At 37.3% G+C, this 23771-nt stretch overlaps 1 protein-coding gene across 1 annotated transcript in view; it reads left to right on the forward strand.

The window, feature by feature from the left end:
* Positions 1 to 23771, forward strand: part of LOC122788639 (VPS10 domain-containing receptor SorCS1-like) — a 1297464-nt gene that overhangs the window by 136187 nt on the left and 1137506 nt on the right. The window contains exons 3-4 of the mRNA XM_044055539.1: positions 7474 to 7592; positions 21776 to 21865. Of these exons, the coding sequence (XP_043911474.1) occupies positions 7474 to 7592; positions 21776 to 21865 (209 nt within the window). The remainder of the gene's footprint in view (positions 1 to 7473; positions 7593 to 21775; positions 21866 to 23771) is intronic.

A 23771-nucleotide genomic window follows, 5' to 3' on the forward strand; every position in this document is an offset into this window, starting at 1 on the left:
ACTCACGTTTTACTTATCAAGCAGCATCCTACTGCTCACTTTCATTTCCCACTTCTTGAATTAAACATCCAGCCACATAAGCAGTGTCATTACCTCTGCTTGCTTACTTTTACTTATCAAGCAGCGTCCAGTGGCTCTCTTTTCATTTCCCAACTCATGAAATCCCCAGAGGGGGAACAGAAGAGAGGCAGGCCTGCCCCTCTTCTCCACCCACCAGCCTAAACAGGCTGTTCCCCCTCCTTCATACCAAAACTTCCAACAAAACCTTCCAAAGCAAACCTGATCATACCTTATAAAGATTGAAACCAAACATCATTCAGTGTACTCCATCCTCTCTGAACCAAACTGGTTCCCTGTCATCATCCTCCCAAATTCCTGTCACGTAAATAAATACCCAAAGCAGTCAGGTGCCTAAACAGCCAAACAAACTGATGATCCCTCTCCAATGCCAAAGCAATACCCATACCCGTGTATAATCTCTGGAAATCAAACATATCATCACTTATCCTAGTAACATGGTAGATTTGTAAATATTCCCACATCATTAAAACACAAAATTCCACCTGGGTAAATTTCTAAAGCCTGTAATAAATTCTCTGATCATAGTTTATCACTGTTTTATTCAACACAGTAAAAACAGTATTAAAAATGGCTGAAACCACAGCCTAAAGCAGAATAGCAGCAATATTAAGGCAAAAAACCTTACAAACTGGAACAGTCCCAGATAGCCAAATAATCCACAGGTAGCAGCAGTGATATAAAAGCCGCAGAAATGTACAAGTGCAAACAGTTCCAAGATAACAGTTCCAAATGGTCAGTACAACAATGTTGAAGCAATAGACCTTAGAAACCTGGAACAGTCCCAGATGACCAGACAATTCACAGATAGCAGCAATATGTCAAATAGCAGCAGAAATATATGAGCAGCAAGCAATTCCAAAGGAAACAGTTCCAAATGGTTCCCACATCATTACTGCTAAATGTACCACCAAAACACTAAAATCCCCAAACCATCCGAAACAATGCAAGCTCAACTGCATCTATCCTATCAAACCACAATGTCCTTGTGCCACCCAAAGGATATAATAATGACCAACATGAAATTTCCTTTCTAAAAAGTCAATTAAATACTAATCTAGCCACTATGTCCAATATCTAAGGCAAAATATATAATGACCAGAATAGCATTTGCTAACCAACAAACCACTCTCTTCAATGACTTTAATACATCTATAAAGCCAATACCCCCAGACTATAACCCAATACATCTCTAGTTCCCAACGCCAACCCTCACAACAAAACTTATCTTGACAATAGCCACAGTCTGTCAGTCTTCACACTATGCAACCTTCCCCAAACCTTTAAGCATATAAACCACTCTCCAAGATTTTGTAGATCCACATAACCCTGTCACCTGTGCAACTATACTAATCAAGCTAAACGCACCCCTAATCTGCCCTTGTCCAGAAATGTAAACCCCTTGAGTTTTTTTTTAATAACACACACAACTGGTAAATCAAACAAACCATGGCCTGCCTCCACTAGCAACCCAAGAAACAATGTCTTGCTTAACCTTCAAACTTCTGCTTAAACAATGGAAACCCATTCCTCACACTGCCACATCCAACAAAGAACAGTGCTAAACTCTCAAAGTAGCACAGACCACCGAGCAACCCCTCTGCATAGCCTTGCCACATGAAAACTCAAACCCAGCTACTATGCCCACAATATCCGACCCACCATCACATTGTTGTGCCTCCACCCCACCTGTGGACATTCTCTAACTCCCCATAAACAATCCCCAAACCTGCTATACCCTCCCCCTGACATACCTTATCCTCAACTGCCATCACACTACTCCCAAACTGCACTAACTCTGATGTACCTTATTGAACACCAAATAAAGTAAGATTACCTGTAACCTCAATGAGCACTACTCCAGCAGCTGGGACATCTACTTCAGCAGAATCCATCACCTTCCGAGTCCACTTACTTCAGGCCACTGACTGATGTGCACTCTGCACTACCCCATCTGCAAAAGAAAAGCAAAGTGTAAATCCCCTGCCCACACACAAAACAAAACTTCTTAATAACAGCCTTTCCCATCTGATAAAAGTTTATGTTCCTCAAAACTCTACATCTAAAAAGTCTATCACACATTCCATGTAAGCAATTTAACTGATATCAATGGTAAATATAACTGAATCATTGTTTCTTAAAAGGCCTATTCTATAAATAAAATTATCACACTTTAGCCATCCTATGTGCATCCTAGATAATGTTGTTAGTAAGCCATTGGAAGATGCTCCAACGTTCATCCATTTGTATCCCATTGTAAGTGGTAGCATTCCTCACTATGGAGATGGAAGGAAAGGCAATAATCAGGGTAAAGAAATGAAACCATTCCATGCTTCTGCCAACACAATAAATTACGAAGCCTGCAATGCCATCTGTTTTAAAATGGGAGGGTTTACTTAACATAACCTCTCATAACATTACCAAAACTTGCCACAAGCTTCAGATGAGTAATGTGCACATAGTACTGGCAGTTGCTGCCACAGAAAAGCCACCATCTACACACAACCACTCATTCTCACAAAAAAAAAACACATGCAGAACCCTCTTTTTCGGTATCTATTTACTTACCACTTCAACTCACTGAAAGGGTTCCATACCTAGCATTATGTACAACACCCTTTGACTGCGAACTTCTCAGGAAACAAATTAGCGCAAATTTGTGCAAATAACCTCAATTGTGACCATGAGGATAAATGAATGCAAGCACGCTAGTGAAGTCAGTGAAAGAGATATTCAGTAAACTTCAACCCCCCACCAGCCAGTAGCTACCTGCCCACATCTGGGACTTTGCTTCTGATCCTGGAACTGCTTTGGTACCTGCTAAGCACATGCTGCCTGGGAGTTGTGCCTCAGGTTGCTTCCTATGACAATGAAAGCAAAATTAATTTATAGGAGTAGGATGGCTCCTTTAGGTCTCCAATAATCAGACAAATTTTGTGTAGGTGGAAAATTCTGCAGTTTTAAAATTTGAACCATTGTACAACTCAGGACATTCCTGCACTCTGTGGTGCATCTGTCAGTACAGCTCAAATTAGCACCAAACAGTTTTATTTTTTTTGAGCTCTTCATACCTCTACTCCCTACTTCATCCCATGGCCTTCCTACCCAGTGCCCACTGTCCACACTGGGTCTATCACCTCTCCATTTATTTCCCAAACTTTGTCTGAAGTAGCTTGTGTTGCCATGAAACTTAAGGGCATCTGGGGGCCATCAGCAGGAGATTTTTTACATGTTTTGGCCTACCCTGTTACTCTCATCTCTGCAGTGAAATCCTGTGGTTTCGTCTGATGGGTGGCATGAAATGTGAATATGGTGATATGTGGCATATCACCCTGCCTCTTTAGAACTTCAGCCTTGCCCACCACCATTTTCCCCTTCCAAAGGATCCCCCTCCATTTTTTTTTTGTGTGCATGTCACATTCTGTCCCTATTACTCCACTCTAGCTTGCAAGCAATGACAAAACCTCCAAGAAGTAAAGAACTCTTAACAAATATATACCTCTCAACCTCTTAGCCCAGGAAATCTGGGCAAAGCCCATATCTCTCAACCTCTTAGAGCAATAAAGGTGCACAAGCCATAAATAAAAAGGGGACAGAGGTCCAGAAGTAGGGAACATTTTTTAATCCTACCATCACAAAAAGTTGATAGGATAAAAGATTTTGCATTAGCATGAATTTCTGAAGGGTATGAAGACTGAAACTCTGAAACTCAACTTTTTGTCATCAATTTGCAATTTCAGTCTTTAATGATTTGCCACTAATTGCCAGATAACGACAGTTGTATGAAAAACAGATTAAAATATGAGGTAAAAATCTGAACATTATGCAAAATCTGTACAGTTAACAGGTATAACGAAGCCTGACATAATGGGGGACAAAAACCTAAAAGAAGGACAGATTTTAAATGTTGCTCTTACAAACTGAAAAAATTGCTAGAATAACAGGATTTGTCCAACATGCACTTTCTGAGGATATGATGTTTGAAACTGACCTTATTTAGTGACTTCAGTCTTCAGATCATCCAAAGGATTTGCTAGAAAACAACAACACACAGATTTTATGAGGAACAGTCCAAAACTATGAGGCAAATTCTGGACAGTTATAATGCTAACCCAGTCTTCCACACTATTTACAGTACCATGCATGCAGGGAAGGCAGCTGTTACTATGCACAGCTTGTGGCCCACAAAAAGCTAGTTGTGACTTAAGTGGAACCACATTAACACAGAAAGGGTGCAGTGTCCCACCACCCCCACCAACAACCACCCCACCAGACAACAAAACAGGAAACCAGTCATCCACACACCATAAGGAATGGGGGTCTGCAGCCTTCAACGCTCCACACACCATAAGGAATGGGGGTCTGCAGCCTTCAACTCTCCACACACCATAAGGAATGGGGGTCTGCAGCCTTCAACGCTCCACCCATGCATCTGTAGAAAACCTCACTTGTCCTTTGTTCCCCTTCCCTTTCTCCACCCCCTTTTTTTCTCTCACTTTCTTTAAGAAGGGGCACCAACAAAACCTCCATACCACCCCCACGTACCTCTCCAGTATTTAAAGCAATAAATCTGGAACAAATGCATAATGCGCAGTGGGACACAGGACCAAAATAGGCCCAATTACTAACTATTGGTCTTACCAACTTACTCCCCCTCCTGAACACCCCCACTAGTTGTATGAGACTGTGGCATACTCTAGAAACATTTTATGATTTAGTATCAACCGACTAGAGCAATTTCATTAAAACTGACTTGGTCTTGTGTTGATTTTAGGAAAGGTTCTGCATAGATAGAGAGCATCAGTTTATTTTTATATATTCATGTTTCTTGGCAAGTGAGTAGACAAACAAAAGGGGCATCCTAGACTAATGCATAACTTCCAGTTTTCCCATTCAAGTTTTATGTTGCTCTTAGGGAGCAAATGAAGACGTTAAAATGAAACACAGCTGACACTGCAGAGTCTCCCTGCACTGTATGAAAAAAAAAAACTGTGTAAGAACACCTTACAGTTGTCTGATGGGTGAAGTGTTATAGTAGGTAATTATCTTTAAGATAAAATGCAAAATGTAATTTCATGCTTCTCAACCCTTACCTGGGTTGACCATCTATCCAGAAGAGTTAAAAAAAAAAAAAAAAAAAAAAAAAAAAACATAAAAATTAAAAGTCGGCATGCAGGAATGTTGCTTCCATAAATGGAATAAAATTATGAGGTGAAAATCTGTACAATTGAGAAGTATGCTAATAATGCAACTCATAGCCTGTGAAAAGTAACTCAAGTCTCAGCTAGATTCTCACTAGCACCAGCATAAAATGTCAAGGAATCCTACCACCATCACATCTGACCACCCTGTTGAGAGAGAGAGAGAGACTATTAACAGATAACAATCAATCTGCACTCTCTTTTGCCGTAACATCCAACTCCCATCTGAAGAAAAATGTAGACATTCTGCGAAAATCTGTATGACATTTCCTATTTTTTTTCTTTTTCTATTTTCCTCTTCAAAGAAGCCCTAACCTACACTTTGCATGTGCAGCGACCAACCAACAACAGAGTGTGCCTCACGCAAAGAAGCAACCAAAATGGCCCCCCAAATGGCCTGCATGCAGCAGAAACAGTGAGGTACAGCTCCCAAGCACTGAGACCACCATGCCTCCCAAACAAACAGCCCCACAGTTGAGCTGCAAAGCTGAGATAACAGCAACCTCGAGAACTCCACCAACAAACCCACACTCTGCCAACAACTGAACTGTGTACTCCGGTCCTGCAGCCTGCAGTCCACATTCACCACATGCCACGGCCCATACCTCTCAATCTCTTACAGCTAAAAATCTGGACAAAGCCATAGATAAAAGTGAAACAAAGACCTGAAATAGTGACAATTTTAAATATTGTTCTTACAGATTTAGTAAGTTGCTAGAATACTGAATTTTGCATTAGCATGAACTTCATGCAAGGTATTATTTTAAAACTATAATGATTAGTCACTAACTTGCCAAAAATCACACTATTATGAAAATGGACTAAAATTATGAGGCAAAAATCTGGACCTTCAGCAAAAATCTGTACAATTGAAAGGTATGGTCCCACCCCAAGCCCCACCAACTACAACCCCAAAGCAGCCTCCACATGACTCAGACCATCTTGCAGCACTCCGCCCCAACTATACTACAAGATTAAAGTGCCTGAACTCCCTCTGAACCCTGCAACAGCCAGTACCACAGTGTAATCATGGAGAAGAAGGACAAAATAAAAAAAACACCTACCAGGTAACCATTACTCACTTTCACCTGCCCACTACTATTAAACCAAGGCCTACTTGACACCTGTGTACCTAAAGGCAGTCTCAGGCATAAACCTGTAATCTGTCACGTTCATGCCAAAATGTAATTCCTTACCCAGTTATACTTATATAAAACTCATTTAAGTTCCTTCCTACAGTTACCTCATTTCCTCCCCATCGTCCTACTTTCCAAATTAACCCTTTCTTCCCCCAACTAGCTTTCTTCCCCTACCGTCTTAATTTCCATTACTATTCTTACCTACCCCCCACCTGAAGATGTCCCTGGACAAATTGGTCGGTTACCAAACCTCATTTGACAAAGTACATTTAGGGTATACAGTTTCCAAGGCGTGACAATTTGTTTGTGAAACATAGGATAAAAATGTCATTCTGGCTTTGTATTCATAATAATATATTCTAGCATTGCTGTAAAGACTGTGAGAGTACTGACTGTTATCAAGGCAAAGAAGACTTTTTTACTCATAACATTGTTGTTTGTATGTTTTAAATAGTTTTTATTATTCACAAAATACTTGCATTTCTTTGTGTTATTTTTTTAAGTTGATGTCTTAGAAAATGCTTTGTAATGTAACAATCTTTATAGGTTAGTAGAGGTGTGACATTCTACATCACATAGATGTTAATTGGTTAAGACTTTTTATGCACCTGTCATAGCCCTTTTCTGCTAATACTTTGTACAATGAGCTCCAATATCGATGTCTCTCATTTTCACATGTCACATAGAACCCTCCCACCCCCCCCCCCCCCCCCCCACACACACACATACACACACACATGCATGTACTGCTTGTGTATGTTCAAGGTCTGTAACAGATATTCATTACACTTTACTATCCCCAGTAGCCACTGCAGACATCAGTGAAAAGAAGTCTTAAAAGGCTAATCTCTCCCACACCCCATCTAGGTCTCCAGCACCCATGATAGTTATGAGACTCATGTCACTGTTAACACAGGCAGCTGTCCTGTCTGTGCAGTAACAGACCATGATATATTTTATAGAAATTAGTATTTCTTCAGTTAATCTCTAGGAAAAAAATGATTTATTATGTCTCCTTTCTAAAGCACATTGCTCATGATCTGTTTGTCTTGCAGTTGCAGAATACATAACATGTAAGGTTCAAAACTGCTCAGAAGGAAACAGAACAAGGCCATTTCCTGGCAGAATGGATGAAAATTCCTTAGTTATCCAGGATGACTATACTTTTGTACAGGTAAGAATATTTCTTTCCTTTTTTCTGTTCTTTTTTTTGCATTGTTTTTCTGAACACTACTTTATTGTTGCAAGCATTTGCAACTGAAGGATGTAAGAAGGAACAGAAAATAATTGCAACTCTTTAGCACAGTTGTCAATTAAATCTGATTATATTTAAATGCTGTGTTATGCCACAAATGCATTTTATTTTACTGGTATTTGTCTGTTGCATTTTCTGTATAGGGACAAAGCAATCATTAGAACTGCAACGATACACAGAAAACAGATCATGCAATAAATATTACCTCGTCCTATTACTCAGACTGCAATATGCCTTTTATGTTAAAATATTTAGAAGAATATCTTGTAGGTAATTGTCAGCTACTGTTTGAGACAGCTTTCACTGAAGGATGTTTCTCATTTGAGCAGGAAGTTGCAGAACTCAGAAACAGTTAAATGCATGATGCAGTATGACTTATCTGTTGCTCTGTTTGCTTCGTTTTCTGGATTTCAATTAAAGGAAACTGTTTTATTACAAATAACTGTTTACCATTTAATTGATACAGTTAAGTGAAATTAAAATAAGAAAAATGTTTATGAGTTCACAACTCAAAACAGCAACATTCCTAAGGTTGTGAAACATATAAAGACAGCACATCAAACATCACCAAACTATTAACTGTGTCTAGGCCACCCAAATGCAGAGAAGGAATAAAGTTCCAAAGCAGGCATGAACTGCATCTTCTCCCTCTTCTATGACTCTTAGCACTACACTCAGTCTATGACCTAGCCAGCACTGACATATAATGCATCAAACAACACAACCAAGTGACCTTGTAATTATGATGTTGTGACCATCACTTACTGGAAGTCAACAAACAGTAGTTTTGCCAAAAATAAATACCTGTCTCCTCTTATGTGTTGAAACATGCTAAAAATGAACTTGTAAATGAGAATAAAATATTTTCCTTTAAAGGCAAAAATCACCTAACCAAATTAATATCTTTCTTTGAACCAGATGTGATAAAACTAATAAAGGACTACCCCTGGATATAGGTTTTACAGGCTTACAGAGAACTTTCAGTGGCACAAAATATGACATCATACAGAAGATTTTCTCATCAGTTCTTTTCCTAATTTCGTGGATGGGTGTAACACTGGCTGTACAATAGACAGTATTTCTTGATGGTCACAATTCCTAATTCAGAATTCTCCAGTATTGATTAGTTAGTACTCCAACAGCTCATCGAGGATCCCATATTTTAGCACAGCTGCAAATTCTTAGAATGTTTTTAGGAAAGCCATTCCAAATGTACTTTTTTTAATGGACTGTTTGTCCCGTAGTCCATTCACAAAATATTTGCTGAAGTCTTTTGATGGGAAAGCTTTGCCCTCTCAGCAAGTTTGCTCAGGACAGTATAAGTCTTGTATCACTGCTAATTACTGTGATCATCTCAGGGGGTTTGTATGTGCAGCAGAATTCACTTGCAGAGGGCATATTCAACATTAAATTTCTGGTTGAACAGAACTTTTAAAATCTGACCTGATAGCTGTTGGCTAAACAACCTACTTTCCTACAAAAACACAGGCCAAATAAGTGGCTAATTATTTGGACAGTTTGCTATAACATGAATGCAGTTATTACCAACCACAGATCAGCTAAATCCTTCTAAAAGGTCTATGCAATAGACAATGTTATCAGGGAAGACACTGTATGACTTAAGATGGAAAAATACAATTTTTACATATGTGTTTTTTTGATGCTGAAACTTAGCCAGCTTATTAGTAATAATTTCTGCCATTATATTTTAATATGCATTGGTGATATCCCAGTGTAACTCTTCAAATTTAGGTTCTGGGGAAGTTATTGGTTACCACGCACCAGCAATTAAACTGGCATGTTAGCTGTTATCGCAATGTGGCTTGATGAAATCACTTGTGTTAGTTATGGCCTAACTCCACACCATTGCTGTCAAAGATGACCAAATGGTAAAAATACACACTGGCATTTGGGGGCTTACCCACACCTGTTGTGGAGTGCAAACCTTATTTCTTTTCCCAACCCATTGCATGCTAATTCCTCTTGTAACTGGTTCTTTGTCTCCAATGGGAAATTTTATGTCAGGTGTGCATGGAACACTTCTACACACCCTCAAGAGATACTGGCAGATGTAAACTCATGACTATGTGTCCATGCCTTGCATACTTTTCCTGTATCTTAGTTCATAACTGAACAAACATCCTTCTATGTCATACCAGGGATTCCTATATTACTGCATTGTCCTTAAAAATATTTGTCAGTGAAAAAGTAATTATTTTAACTTATAGCACTGACAGAATCAAATTATTGACAATATAAGATGGTGTGACACAGAATTATGATTAACATATGCTTTTTACTGCCATTATACCATACTATCATGGATTATGTTTAAACCACATCAGAAAGAAGTAGAAAAGTTAGACTATAATTTTAATACAGAAATATTACACCCCTTGAATTACAGTGTCTCTTTTCTTACTTTATGTAATGCACTATAATATAATCATTTGAAAGGCAAGTAGTGGCATATTCTTTACTGCATTGGAAGAGATCAGTCAAACCATGTGAGAATACAATACAGTACTGCATGCTTGCAGCTGATTACAAGGAAGGAGTTAGGGCTTAATACCCAAAACCCTAGCATGAAGATGATGGCTTCCGGTCACAGATTACTTATCTCTTGCTCTAGGTAATGAATGGGCTGTAAAGTTCTCTTCCTTAAAACAAGAGTTGGTCAGTACAGCAGCTTGGGAAACAGAACTCAGTAGGGTGAGGGGGGTGGGGTAGGAAGATTATAGGCCTCATGAGTTTGAAACAGAAAATCATGAATGGATTTTTGTTTGGTGTGACAATATCAAGTTATGTCATCCTAAATGGAGCAGGGCCTATTTCTTATTTCTGTGTCTAGATAACCATCTTGTTAATCCAAATTTGTAAATCAGGTAAATATATGTATGTGTGTGTGTGTGTGTGTGTGTGTGTGTGTGTGTGTGTGTGTGTGTGTGTGTGTGTGTGTGAGTGTGTATCTATATTTATCTATATATATATATATATATATATATATATATATATATATATATCTATATCTATATATATATATATATATATATATATATATATATATATATATATATACATATATATACATGTATATATATATATATTATAGATTGATATCTGTATCTCATCTACATATATATATATATAGAGAGAGAGAGACAGAGAGAGAGATTGATAATATACATTGATATATATATATATATATATAAATATTATATATATATTTATATATATATGTGTGTATATATATATATATATATATATAGAGAGAGAGAGAGAGAGAGAGATTGATAATATACATTGATATATATATATATATATAAATATTATATATATATTTATATATATATGTGTGTATATATATATATATATCTATATATATATATATATATATATATATATATATATATATATATATATATAGATATATATTGATATATAGATAGATACATAGAAGTGTTTATATACATAGATAGATAGTGATATTGATATAGACATACAAGACATACACAACATATAGGAAGAGAAGGAGTTACTCCAGAAAAAGACAACAAGCAGCATTTCAATTTTTTTTGCGAATGTAAGATGTAGAGTTCAGATGCAGCAAAAATGGTGCAAAATGCATATTGACGGCATTTGACCAAACCCGTAGCTGCTTTAGCTTGACCTTTAAGTTCTGTTCCTGGTTATACACATTGATTAAGAATATGACACAGTTAATTCCAGATGTCTATAGAGAAAAATAACTAGGAATGCCAAGGAGCTGAGGCTATGAAAAAGGCTGAATTAAAGAAAAAGGTGGAAGGTAGATTAGGAGATAAAGATAAATGGAGCAGTGGTAGACAAAGTAAAAAAAATCTTGTGAGGGGTCATCAGTGAAAGATGTAGCACAGCTGAGGTTCAGTGGATAAAGTGTAGGGCACCCTGTCTAGGAGCTATAACCAAATTCAAACACAAGTTAAAATAGCTCGTCTGCAGAAAGAATTAGAGAATGCCTAGTAGAAGTCTTATCAGCCTAGTAGAAGTCCAATCACTCACAAAAGATTAATATGACTATGGTTAGATTACTCAGAGTGTTTAGCAGTTCATTAAAAGACATAGAGCCCTACTAAATGTATTGGTTGATGTGAATGAAAGAACATCAGATGCATCAGATAGAAAGATATAACCAAGAGCCAGGGAAACAAAAGGCAGATGATGAAAAGGAAACAATAGACAGTGAGAAAGAAGACAATAACTAAGGGATTGTGTATGTATCTATGCCTATAATGTAAAATTATTATATTTCTCTATGATCTTACATCGGAGAAGTGTGGCTTTTTTTTCCATCAAACCAATGTTGTTGAATCACCTGTTTCAATTAAGTACAAGCAAAGCTGAAAACACACCTGTGGCTTAGGATGTTTGATATATCCTGCCTTAATGATAGCAGCATGGAGTGGCCTTAGTTACACTGACTGAACACAAGTCAAAAATCCTTATGAAATTATTTATTTTGGCACCAAGCTATAGAATGTTCAGTTACTGAAGACACCTGACTAGAGAGATGAAAATACAGACTGGAAGTTCAGCCAAGCTTTCTCTCCTACTGAAATATTTTATGGGAAAGCAAGGGGTAGTCCAGAATAAAACCAAAAGATAATGATACAGTAATCAATGTCAGGGGAAGCAAGCCAAAAATGGGAGAGAATAAGAAAGACAACAATAAAGTGTTTGCTAATATGACTGTGGAAAAGAAGCCAGAAGTTAAGAGAAGACAGAGAGTGGGTGGAGATGTCTAATGTCTGGACCAGGTTGATAGCACTGTTAAATCTATCAGAGGATTTGTAGGTAAATGATAAGACCAACTGGACTGAAATGGGAGTAGCAGTGTTGCACTGAAAGTTAAAAGCATTGTGGGAGGAGAGAGTAGAGCAACCTCAGGTCTGGATGCAGAGGAGCATTTGAAAGAGAATTCATTTTATTATTTATGCAAAGTCTTTGAACAAGGATTGTGACTTCAAACGTCATTGGACCAGTCCACTACCCAGCTAACAAACAGAAGCAAGCAAACAAATAAATATTCAGGTAAATAATTTGATAACTGAACAAACAAACAAACACCTACATACATAAATAAAGTGAAATGACAGAATTAGGAGATGAATAGTTGTAGGACAGGGATCAACAAGTGAGTATGTTGTAAGATGGACCCATTAAAACATTAAAAAGGGAAAGCTGGAGTTTTTCTAAATGTTATGATGGGAATATGGATGAAATGCATAGGAATAATATGGATAGTTTAAAATAATGCCCACTGCTTACATATGGATGAAGAATTTGAGGAGGACAGTTGTTGATGATGAGGGCTGTAAATGCAGTACAGTGATAATGAGTTTAGGCTGGGACATTTGGAAGGAGACTAGCAGCATGAGGATTGTAAGCAGAGGAGGGAGAAAACAGATTAATGTTTCTGGAAAAGGCCCACAAGCACATCATTTCTAAGCATAGGCATGGGGGCAGAGTAGTAACAGCAGAAAAAAAATTAAGGGGGCTTTACTAAGTATGAGTCTTGTTGAAGGGGGAGAGAGTTGCTAAGGTCTTATACAGATTTAGGATTATGGTCAAGCCAGCAAAATGAAAATCTGTAATGAAAAAAATGAAGCTACATGGTGACAAGGATTAGGGTGATTTTTATTGTTGTTTTATTAGTGAGTAGATAAACAATAATGATGAAATGAGAAGTAAGAGTATTTTGGAGAAATGGTTACTGTGCAGAGATTGTAAGGAGTAGGATTACTGAAGAAACCTGACTAGAGGGAGGAATGTAAGGGGTAGGATTACTGAAGAAACCTGACTAGAGGGAGGAATGTAAGGGGTAGGATTACTGAAGAACCTGACTAGAGGGAGGAATGTAAGGGGTAGGATTACTGAAGAACCTGACTAGAGGGAGGAATGTAAGGAGTAGGATTACTGAACAAACCTGACTAGAGGGAGGAATGTAAGGGGCAGGATTACTGAAGAACCTGACTAAAGGGAGGAATGTAAGGAGTAGGATTACTGAAGAAACCTGACTAGAGGGAGGAATGTAAGGGGTAGGATTACTGAAGAAACCTGACTAGAGGGAGGAATGTAAGGGGTAGGATTACTGAAGAAACCTGACTAGAAGGAGGAATGTAAGGGGTAGAATTACTGAAGAAACCTGACTAGAGGGAGGAATGTAAGGGGTAGGATTACTGAAGAAACCTGACTAGAGGGAGGAATGTAAGGGGTAGGATTACTGAAGAAACCTGACTAGAGGGAGGAATGTAAGGGGTAGGATTACTGAAGAACCTAACTAGAGGGAGGAATGTAAGGGGTAGGATTACTGAAGAAATCTGACTAGAGGGAGGAATGTAAGGGGTAGGATTACTGAAGAAACCTGACTAGAGGGAGGAATGTAAGGGGTAGGAGTACTGAAGAAACCTGACTAGAGGGAGGAATGTAAGGGGTAGGATTACTGAAGAACCTAACTAGAGGGAGGAATGTAAGGGGTAGGATTACTGAAGAAATCTGACTAGAGGGAGGAATGTAAGGGGTAGGATTACTGAAGAAACCTGACTAGAGGGAGGAATGTAAGGGTTAGGATTACTGAAGAAACCTGACTAGAGGGAGTAAAATATGGACTGGCAGTTCCACACCAGAGGTCAATTCCTCGTTGGTCAGATCCGACCACAAGCTAATCACCCTAGACATCCACATCCCAACCCCACCCCCCATTAGGGAAACCACAGTAAAAAAAAATTCTCCAAAGCCAACTTCATGCTTCTTAAGACAGAAGTGGCAAACTTCACGACACCCATGCTGACGGACAATAGAGGTACGACTGCTGAATCCTACACAAATGCACTTTATAAGCACTTACATGAGTGCATGGATCATGCTATCCCTAACAGAACCAAGATGCTATCCTCCAAAAAAAGGAAGCCAATCTGGTGGTCCCCTGCCATAAACAAACTCTACAACTGAAGAAAGAAACTGTTGCAAAAAATAGTAAAATCCCATGATTGGAGGAACTCCCTGGACAGCCTCAGTAACAAGCTGAAATTCCTCATAAAAATCCTCCAAAACTAGTTATAAAAACAAAATTGCTACTGATTCTAAAGACAACCACAAAGCATTCTATAGCTATGTCAAGAATCTCAATGGCAACACTCAGATCTGCTCTGAGTTACAGCACAATGACACTAAATATACAGAACCAACTGATATTGCCAACATCCTGGCAGATAGGTTCAGTGCTCACCCCCTAAAAGGCCCATCTCTATACCAGAAGAATGCAAAGTTCCTGTAATCACAGCTACACAGGTAAAAATCACACTCTCCAAAGCCAAGAACACAGCATCTATGGGACCTGACAACATCCCAGACTGTGTTCTTCATGAACTACAGAACAAACTGGCACCCCACCTAAGTAACATGTTCAATCATAGCCTCACCTCAGGCATTGTGCCCACTGAATGGTGCACAGCAATGGTTGTCCCACTCCACAAAGGGGGGGCCACCATGGACCCCAGGAACTACTGCCCCATTAGCCTGATGAGCCTGGTCTGCAAGGATATGGAACGTATCATCATGGAACTTATAAACAGTGACATTGGTAGTCTCCAAACTCTGGACCCCACACAGTTCAGATTTGTAAAAGGCAGATCATGTCTCCTAAACCTGATAGACTATCTGTATCAAACAAAGCTTCTCATTAGCACTCTTCAAGAAAAAGTTTGATGATTGGATGAGAGATAGAAAATTCACCCTGGGGATCACTTCTGTGGCTCTGCTCAACAGGGACATAGGAAAATAATTTTCTTGGGTGGCAAAAGCCAGGGTACCTTTTTGGCTAGGCTTATGTATGCCATAGGGCCCTAGAAAAGATAGGAAAGGATTGGAAAAGCATGGTGAAATAATTAAGTATATAAAACTTTTTTAATGCAGAATTACCTCACCTTTTGACCCCATCCCCCATTCTGGAATTATAGCTAAACTCACTAAACTTGGTAAAAATCCCTATGTCACAAGATGGGCTGCCAACTGTCTCACTGACAGAACCCACAATGTAAAAGTTGCAGACACTAAATCTGACTTCAAACCAGTGACAAGTGCCGTACCACAGGGTTCAGTTGTGGGACATCTCCTGTTTGGTATCTACTTCTCTGAAGTACAGGCTAACACAGAAGGCCTCTGGTTAACGAAGTTCACAGATGACTGCAAACTAGGAACCATAGTCGAGTCCCCAAGTGTTGTGGACATCAGACAGAAGGGCCTCACTGAGACAGATGTCTGGTATCAGAGGCATGGCATCAAGCTCACTGCCAAAAAGTGCGTTGTCATCCCCTTTGGTAAAATGTCTGTACCCATGAACTACCACGTAAACGGCAGTCTACCTAACGTCGGATGTGTGATAAGAGACCTTGAGACCCAGATGGACAGTAGTCTCTCCTTTGATAATCACATCGCTACGGTAATCAGGAAATCCTTCTATGTGACACACCTCATCACAAAAGGGCTCTCATCCAGGAAAAAAGAGGTCATTGTTCCCCTCTATTCGGCACTGAATAGACCCATTATAAAGTACAATGCCCCTTTTTGAATGTACCTCACAAGATATCTGCAGCAGCTGGAAAGAGTACCTCACAAAGAGGATTACTGGCCTCAAACAGATGCCCTACACTGACCGTCTCAAAAAACTCCAGCTTTACTCTGTAGCATATCGCCTACTCCAAGGGGATATCTGCCTAACATATAAAGCTATGTTAAACCCAGAGCTGTTGGACATGCTACCCCTAAAGAAATCCCAATCCCTCCGAGCTACACACTCTAGGGACCTAAACCTTGTCACCACAATAAAAAGGACATGCTGGAGGGATAGACTCCTGTCCCAGAGACTTCCTATACTCTGGAAGAAGCTACCCATCTATGTCAAGCAAAGTTCCTCATTAGCACTCTTCAAGAAAAATCTTGATGAGTGGATGGGAAATTGGAAATAAACCCTGGGGATCACTTCTGTGGCTCTGCTCGACAGAGGCACAGGAAATTAACTTTCTTGGGTGGCATAAGCCAGGGAACCTTGTTGGCTAGGCTTACTTAGGCTCTTGGGCTGATAGCCTAGTACCTACCTATGAACCTATGAACCTATAATGAAGATTTATGAATAATTTAAGATGGTGATACAAAAACAGAGAGAGAAACAGTAGAAGATGAAGGATTATGGAGGTAGAGAGGTACAGATGTAAAGAATATGAAGGAACTAGACAGGTACATGTGAAAACTAGAAATGAAAAAAAAAAGTTTTAATGAGGTAAAAAGTGCAGGATGAGATGAGTTGCCTACAGAGGTCAAGAAAAAAGCAAGGAATTTTTCATTGACAAATTTCACATGACTTCAGGACACCATTTCAATAAATCAAAATCAAAATTTTTATTTTTAAATAAAAAAAAAGAACCGCAGACTAAGGGGGATCACATCATAGGGAAACAAGAATATACCTTAAAATATCTAGGAATTGAGTTATGCAAGGATAATAATGAATTAGTCTCAAAAAACTACAATAATATCATCAATATAATAAAAAAATCTCTGTGGAAAAATGGAACAAAATAATATTAACATTTGAAAATAGACTACAGTTACAAAAAATGATTTTACTGCCCAAAATCCTATATATAGCCTTGGCAATACAACTGGTGCCAGAAAGGAGTATACTTAAAGAAATAAAGTCATGCCTAGTAAAATGTTTATGGCTTCCCAAAAGAAACAGAATAGCTTTAATACACCATATTAGACCAGGGAAACAGTGAGGATTAAACTTTCCTGATATAGAAACATATATAAAATCGTCAATATCTAAAACAGTCTCAGATTGGATAAGTCCAAATTACTCTGCAAATTGGAAAGAATTACTAACTATAATATCAATAAATGAATTTGATTTACAAAAAAATTCAAATAACAGGTAAAAACAATTTGCCCTGGCAAATATTATGTATTAGAATGCAATATAACATAACTAAACCCACTAAAACTCGTATGATTAATTTTTACATTGACTCATTTAGGAAAATTATTAATGCAAATATAGATAACTTCCACGGTGGTGCAGCGGTAGCATTGTTGCCTCACAGAAAGAGGTTCTCCTGTTCGATTCTCGGCTTGGGTTGGGAGTACCTTCTGTATGGAGTCTGCATGTCCTCTCCGTGGTCAAGTGGGCATTCGAAAGACATGTGCTGAATGTGCGTGCCTTTTTTGAAGGTTGGGTGTCGGGCTTGCAACTCGATACCATAAAAACCAACTGCCAATCATTAGCGGACCAGAGTTCCGCTGTGGTGACCCCTAACTGGGAAAAGCTGAAAGACAAACAACAACATTAATGCAAATATAGATTTAAAAATCTGGTTTGATCTTTTAACACCATTTATAGTCACAATGAACTTTCCAGATAAAATATAGAGATACATTATTAATTCCTGGGAACAGAAAGGATTTGTTTGTTGGCTCCAATGTACCAAAGAACTAAAAGTTTTAGTTATGCAAATAATAAAAACAACATACAAAATTCCACAACAGGACTGGCTAACATTGCAAAGTATTCTGTCATATTCATGAGATTTAATAGAATAATTAACAATTCTTCATTTAAAGAAATACCAAAATTTACGAAATACATATATGAAATCATATATAATCACTTTGACATAGGAAACAGTATTTCAAAATTTTACAAAATATTGATCAATTACAAAACAACACCCACAACCTCATATTAGAAATGTATAAAAAAAGGCCACTCAATGCAGTTAACTGACTATATTAAAACAAATATCTTATTATCGATAACATATACATCCTTTACACAATACTGGAAAGTTTTTAATTGGAAATGCTTGCACAGAGCATTCTTAACCCCAAATAGAATCAGTAAAATTAGTTCTTCCATAAAAGGAATATGTTGGAGATGTGAGCAAGTACACAATGCAGACTGGAACCAGATTTACTTTGATTGTGTTAAAATTAAGCCATTTTGGAATGGTATTAATAAGTTTCTACAAACTTTATTTAATGAATCATGTTATTTAACTAAAGCTCTTTTATTATTAAATGTGAACGAAGGTCCTCATTTGAATAGGTCAAACATGTATCTAATATGGACTATACTTGCAATTTCAAGGAAGTGTATAACAAGAAGATGGAATACAAACACAATACCAACATTATTGGAAATTAAAATTAAAGAACAAAGAATTTATCCAAATCCATTTATCAACAACCCTTGGGGAAAAGTCTTATTGTTGATTGACACTATACAATAATTGATCAGACACTCTGATAATGGATTGGACACACTTATAAAGTAACTGTATACATTAAAGATCTGTTATCGTGTCAGGTTAATGTAAACAGTGTACATAGTTATTTAAGATGTTATGTATAATTACTATGGAATTCATTCAAATGTATTTGAAAAAAAATTTTGAGAAAAAAAAGCAAGGAATATCTAGAGTGAACATTGACTAGAGCATTTAGAAGATTTGCTTGTGAAATGAAGATGACAACATGCATAATGGTGGATAGGGCAACGGTATGCCTGAATGAAAAGTTAACAGTAAAGAACCAGAAAACTACTGGAAAATAAAGTGAATTTACTGTCAAACCTGAAGAACTAATGTCATACGTGTTAGTAAGGAGTCATTTAGGATTTTAGTTTTGATGGAAGGCAACATTTGCTTCTGAAAGAAAACATAGGGATAATATATATTTTATTTTTTGCAATAAAAACTATAATCACTGGACTGTCCATATTCAGAAAAGTGCTTAGGGAATTGTTAGCAGAGCCTATAGTAAATGATTTTTTTCCTACATTAAACTTATATAATGTAGAGATGACCCTGATGTAATCTTATTATTAAATTAATGTATGTTTCTTTTAAAATAAAAGTTTGGCTTTTTTATAAGGAATTTAAAATGTATAAGATTGAAGTAGAAACTGTTTAAAATATGGTTTGTGAAACTTGAAAAAAGACAGAATATTAGAAAATCAGTTCAAAAATGCCAAATAATACAGAATTAAGCCACCATATTGACATGGTAAAAGAAAATTAACGGTGACATGCAAAGGTGTCTTTTTACCATTTACTTTTACAACAGTTATATTCCTATCAGGTACAGGGGGGGGTTCCCATTATAAAATATATATATGCAGTTTTCATTGTATTTTCCCCAGTGGAACTGTATTTATTACATTTTGTTTCTAATTACTGTACGCTGAGCAGCTGACAAGGTACTTCCTGATTCTGAGTCATGTGGTCCTGCATTTTGTTGATTGTACTGGATAGGTCTGTTTTCTGTAGTCTGCAAAAGATTTCTTAACATAAAATGATATAGACCGCAACATAATCAGCCATTCAGTTACACAAGCATACAGTAAATCAATAAATAACTAAATGAATAGCTATGCAAATAAAAAGTACCAAAAATGAATGGAATAGGATACAATTCCTAGTAAAGTGTATAGTGCTTGGGATGCATTGTAATAACAAAGATATATAACACTATAATAAACAGATGTTTCTCTTGGGATGGTCACTCTTAGGAAGAAAACTAGGGATATTTGAAACACCATTGTGATAGCTTACAGTAAAACATGCTTGCGTGTGTCATGCAATGGAGTGAAAACTATTCACTGAACTCAGTCGATCGGTTTATTGACAAGGTTGTTGTTTCTTTTGGATTTTCCCAATTAGGGGTCGCCACAGTGGAACTCTGGTCCATTAATGATTGATAGTTGATTTTTACATGCCTAGTTACCAGCCCTGATGTACAACCTTCAAAGTAGGTATGACCATTCATGCATGTCTCCACGCAGAAGACGCTCTAGCTGAGAATCGCACCGGACAGTGTCTTACTGTGAGGTGACAACGCTACTGCAGCATCACCACCGCGGAATGGTTTCTTGACAAGGTAAAAGTGTGAAATGTATGTGGGATTAGATACTGCACTGAAATTTACATATAGGTGGAGCTGTCCTGTAGGCTTCAGCAGTCATGGGGGGGTGGGGGTGGTAATGATGGCAGAATCAATTTGCTTATGCGCATTCTGGTTTAGTGTGAACCATCCCTCAAACTCCTGTGGGATGGACTGCAGTGTTCGTGTTTTAAAAAATAGATTTAGCTCCTGTTTGGGTGTACCCGTTCCTCATCATGATTGGGGAAATGCGGGTATGATGGCCTTGCTGCTATACAGGTCAAGTTCTTATCACAGAAAGCATCATGACAATGCAACTCCACATGAATGTCAGACCTGGCATTGCTAATAGAGAGCCAGGCTTGACATTCAGGTTGGGCTATTTAGCTGTACTCAGCATCTCACTGAGTCCTTAGTTAAGGCTGGTCTATGTTTAGAATAGGTAACTAGATGCATTAACATAGAATATTATAGCATTTCTGCAGCTGTTCCTGTCAATGCAGGATTTCCTTCAATTCAATACCTCAAGGTATTTAAGTTCACACTGTTTTTCTCCATATGATATTATAAGAAGGTGCTGACAAATGCCACTGAATCAGGAAGCAATTAGAGAGCTGCTCGGCATACAGTAAAAATAAATCCACATTTTTGTTTTTAATTATAATAAATATAAGTCCACTTATTTAACAAAACTAAAAACTACTTTTTTTTTTTTTTGCGATCAGATAGCCTAATTTGTATGGTGAGAGCATAATTGCAGATAAATGAAGTGAAAAAAAAATGTTTTGTAGTAACAAACACATTATAGGTTTTTGAAGAAGGACATGATAAATATTTAAGAAACAAAGAACTCCATTTCTTTTGTAGAGGTGTATATGAAAAATGCACATTAAAATGTCTATGAAGCAAATTTATAGTTTAAAAAGAAACAAAGCAAAACAACTTTTTGAACTGCTTTTTATGATTAAATGTGGTCCTATGTACCAATAATTCTGGGCAAGTTAAACAGAGTGATGCATTTTTGTGTAGCAGTTCTATGAGCCAAGATAATTTTACTGAAAGGACATAAGAATGATTTTGTGTTAATCAACTGATAGTCTGAAGTAATTGTTTTGTCTGTACTTCAGGTAACTTCAGGAGGGCGGCCCAATTATTATGTGTCATACAAAAGAGAGGCTTTTGCTCCAATGAAACTACCCAAGTATTCATTGCCAAAGGTAAATTTTTCAGTTATTATGGAACTATATGAAGTCACATGAGTAGAGCAGTTGCCATTGCAGTTCATTTTCCTAACTGCACATAGAAAACTGTATGTGTGCAATGATATATCACACTTTATGCATCTCACAGAAAGTATTACTGCCTGGCAGATGTAAATATTTTGGTCATATACCCTTTCCAGCAAAAACAGATTGCTTCTTCTTCAAGGTGCAACATTTACCATCAAACAACATTTATTTTAGTTTATTTTTCTACTTTTTTTATTTAAAAACTGAGAATTTTAATCACTGTTTTGTAAGAGATGCTATTTCTAACTGTCATGTTCAGAGAAACTTGGACAGCTTTATTATAAAAACTAACAGGCAGAAGAAACTCAAACTGCTTCTTTTCAGTATAACTACAGGAAAAATTTTGCAGTGTTTCTTTTCAGCATGACAGGAAGGAAAATAAAACAACAAAACCATTTACTGAATGTAATATATGGATGCCTTCAGTTTTCAGCACTCAAGCTGTGAAAGACACAGCAAATTCTTTGGTTTTCAGCACCTGAGTCAGTGTTCATCATCATTTAATGGGCAGCATCCTGATCATGGAACTGTTATACTTTCTTATTGCCATCCCTATTTCCAGTCATGATGCCGGAGACTGACAATACAGGTATTTATTCTGTGATTCTGACATTTTTCTCATACTACCACGTGATAGAAGCATAATGCAAAGCCTACCTCTGTTCCAAACAAATCCTGCAGACAGGAAATGGAGCTCCTGTCGTGAACAAACTAATGTCTGGCAGGCTATTATAAAAACTGCAGTTCTTGCCAAAGTGCTTACCCTTACCCCCCACTACAACATAACCTCGGCAATATAGTAGGAATCACTTATTTATTTATTTTTTTACTAAAGTAAGTTACTTTCTGGTACATGTTAGGAGGTTTACCATCTAAACAAACAGGTGTCACAGAAGAACAGATGTAAATGGCTCTTTTTTCGTAGTTAATTAATAATTAATTAATTAATTGATTAATTAATTAATTAATTATGCATTTGTTGCAAGTAGTTCTGTGCTGTAACAGTTGTCATCTTATCAGAGCTAAGGTTAGCCTGGCAGTTGGTACAGAGGGTTAAGACTATGAATTTCAGATTGCATGGTGCAGGTTTGATTCCCTCAGCCCTCCTTTACCTACTGTGACATTAAGCAAATCACGTAACCAGACAATGTTTGGAGATAAGTGGTAATTTGGGCTTGGCTCCTCAATGGTACCCATGGTGTAAAGCCTAATAACAACTTAAGTGCTAAACAGACCTGTAAGGTACAGTTTCTTATCCTTTCTGTTTGGAGGTTGTTTTCTGTCTGACTGTGAGTACAATAGGCTGGGAACTATTTTGTAGTTTCTTTCATTTGTATGAGCCTCTCAGGTAACAAATGTTTTCTTTTATTTATTTTTTAATTTTTGGACTTCCTAACAAATATTGTTTATTTTCAGGGTATGTGGGTTATACCTTCCTCTGAATTTGGACAGTTTTCTCCATGGGAAGTTAGCAGATTTGTGTTTGTGACCCATCATATGTCCTGGCATTAACATAATATAATATAATATAATATAATATAATATAATATAATATAATATAATTGAATATACCTAATGCTGTTATCGGTTTTCATTATGTCAATGTATTTCATAAGCAATGTGTTATCTAGTTGTTCAAGGGCACATCACAAAATTATTTTGTACTTAGGCAAGGTTTTTTCCTTTTTAAATAACCATTTGTTAAAATATTATGAATTACAGAGGCAGGTACATGAATGTCTCCAGAATTTGCACATCTTCCTTAAAGATATGATTTGAGTAAGCCCTCAGGATCTTAAATGGAAAGCAATTCATATATCTCTTGGCTGTGTAG

Source organism: Protopterus annectens, chromosome 14.part0 (assembly GCF_019279795.1).
Source record: "Protopterus annectens isolate FY-2018-M chromosome 14.part0, PAN1.0, whole genome shotgun sequence".
Lineage (NCBI taxonomy): Eukaryota > Metazoa > Chordata > Ceratodontiformes > Protopteridae > Protopterus > Protopterus annectens.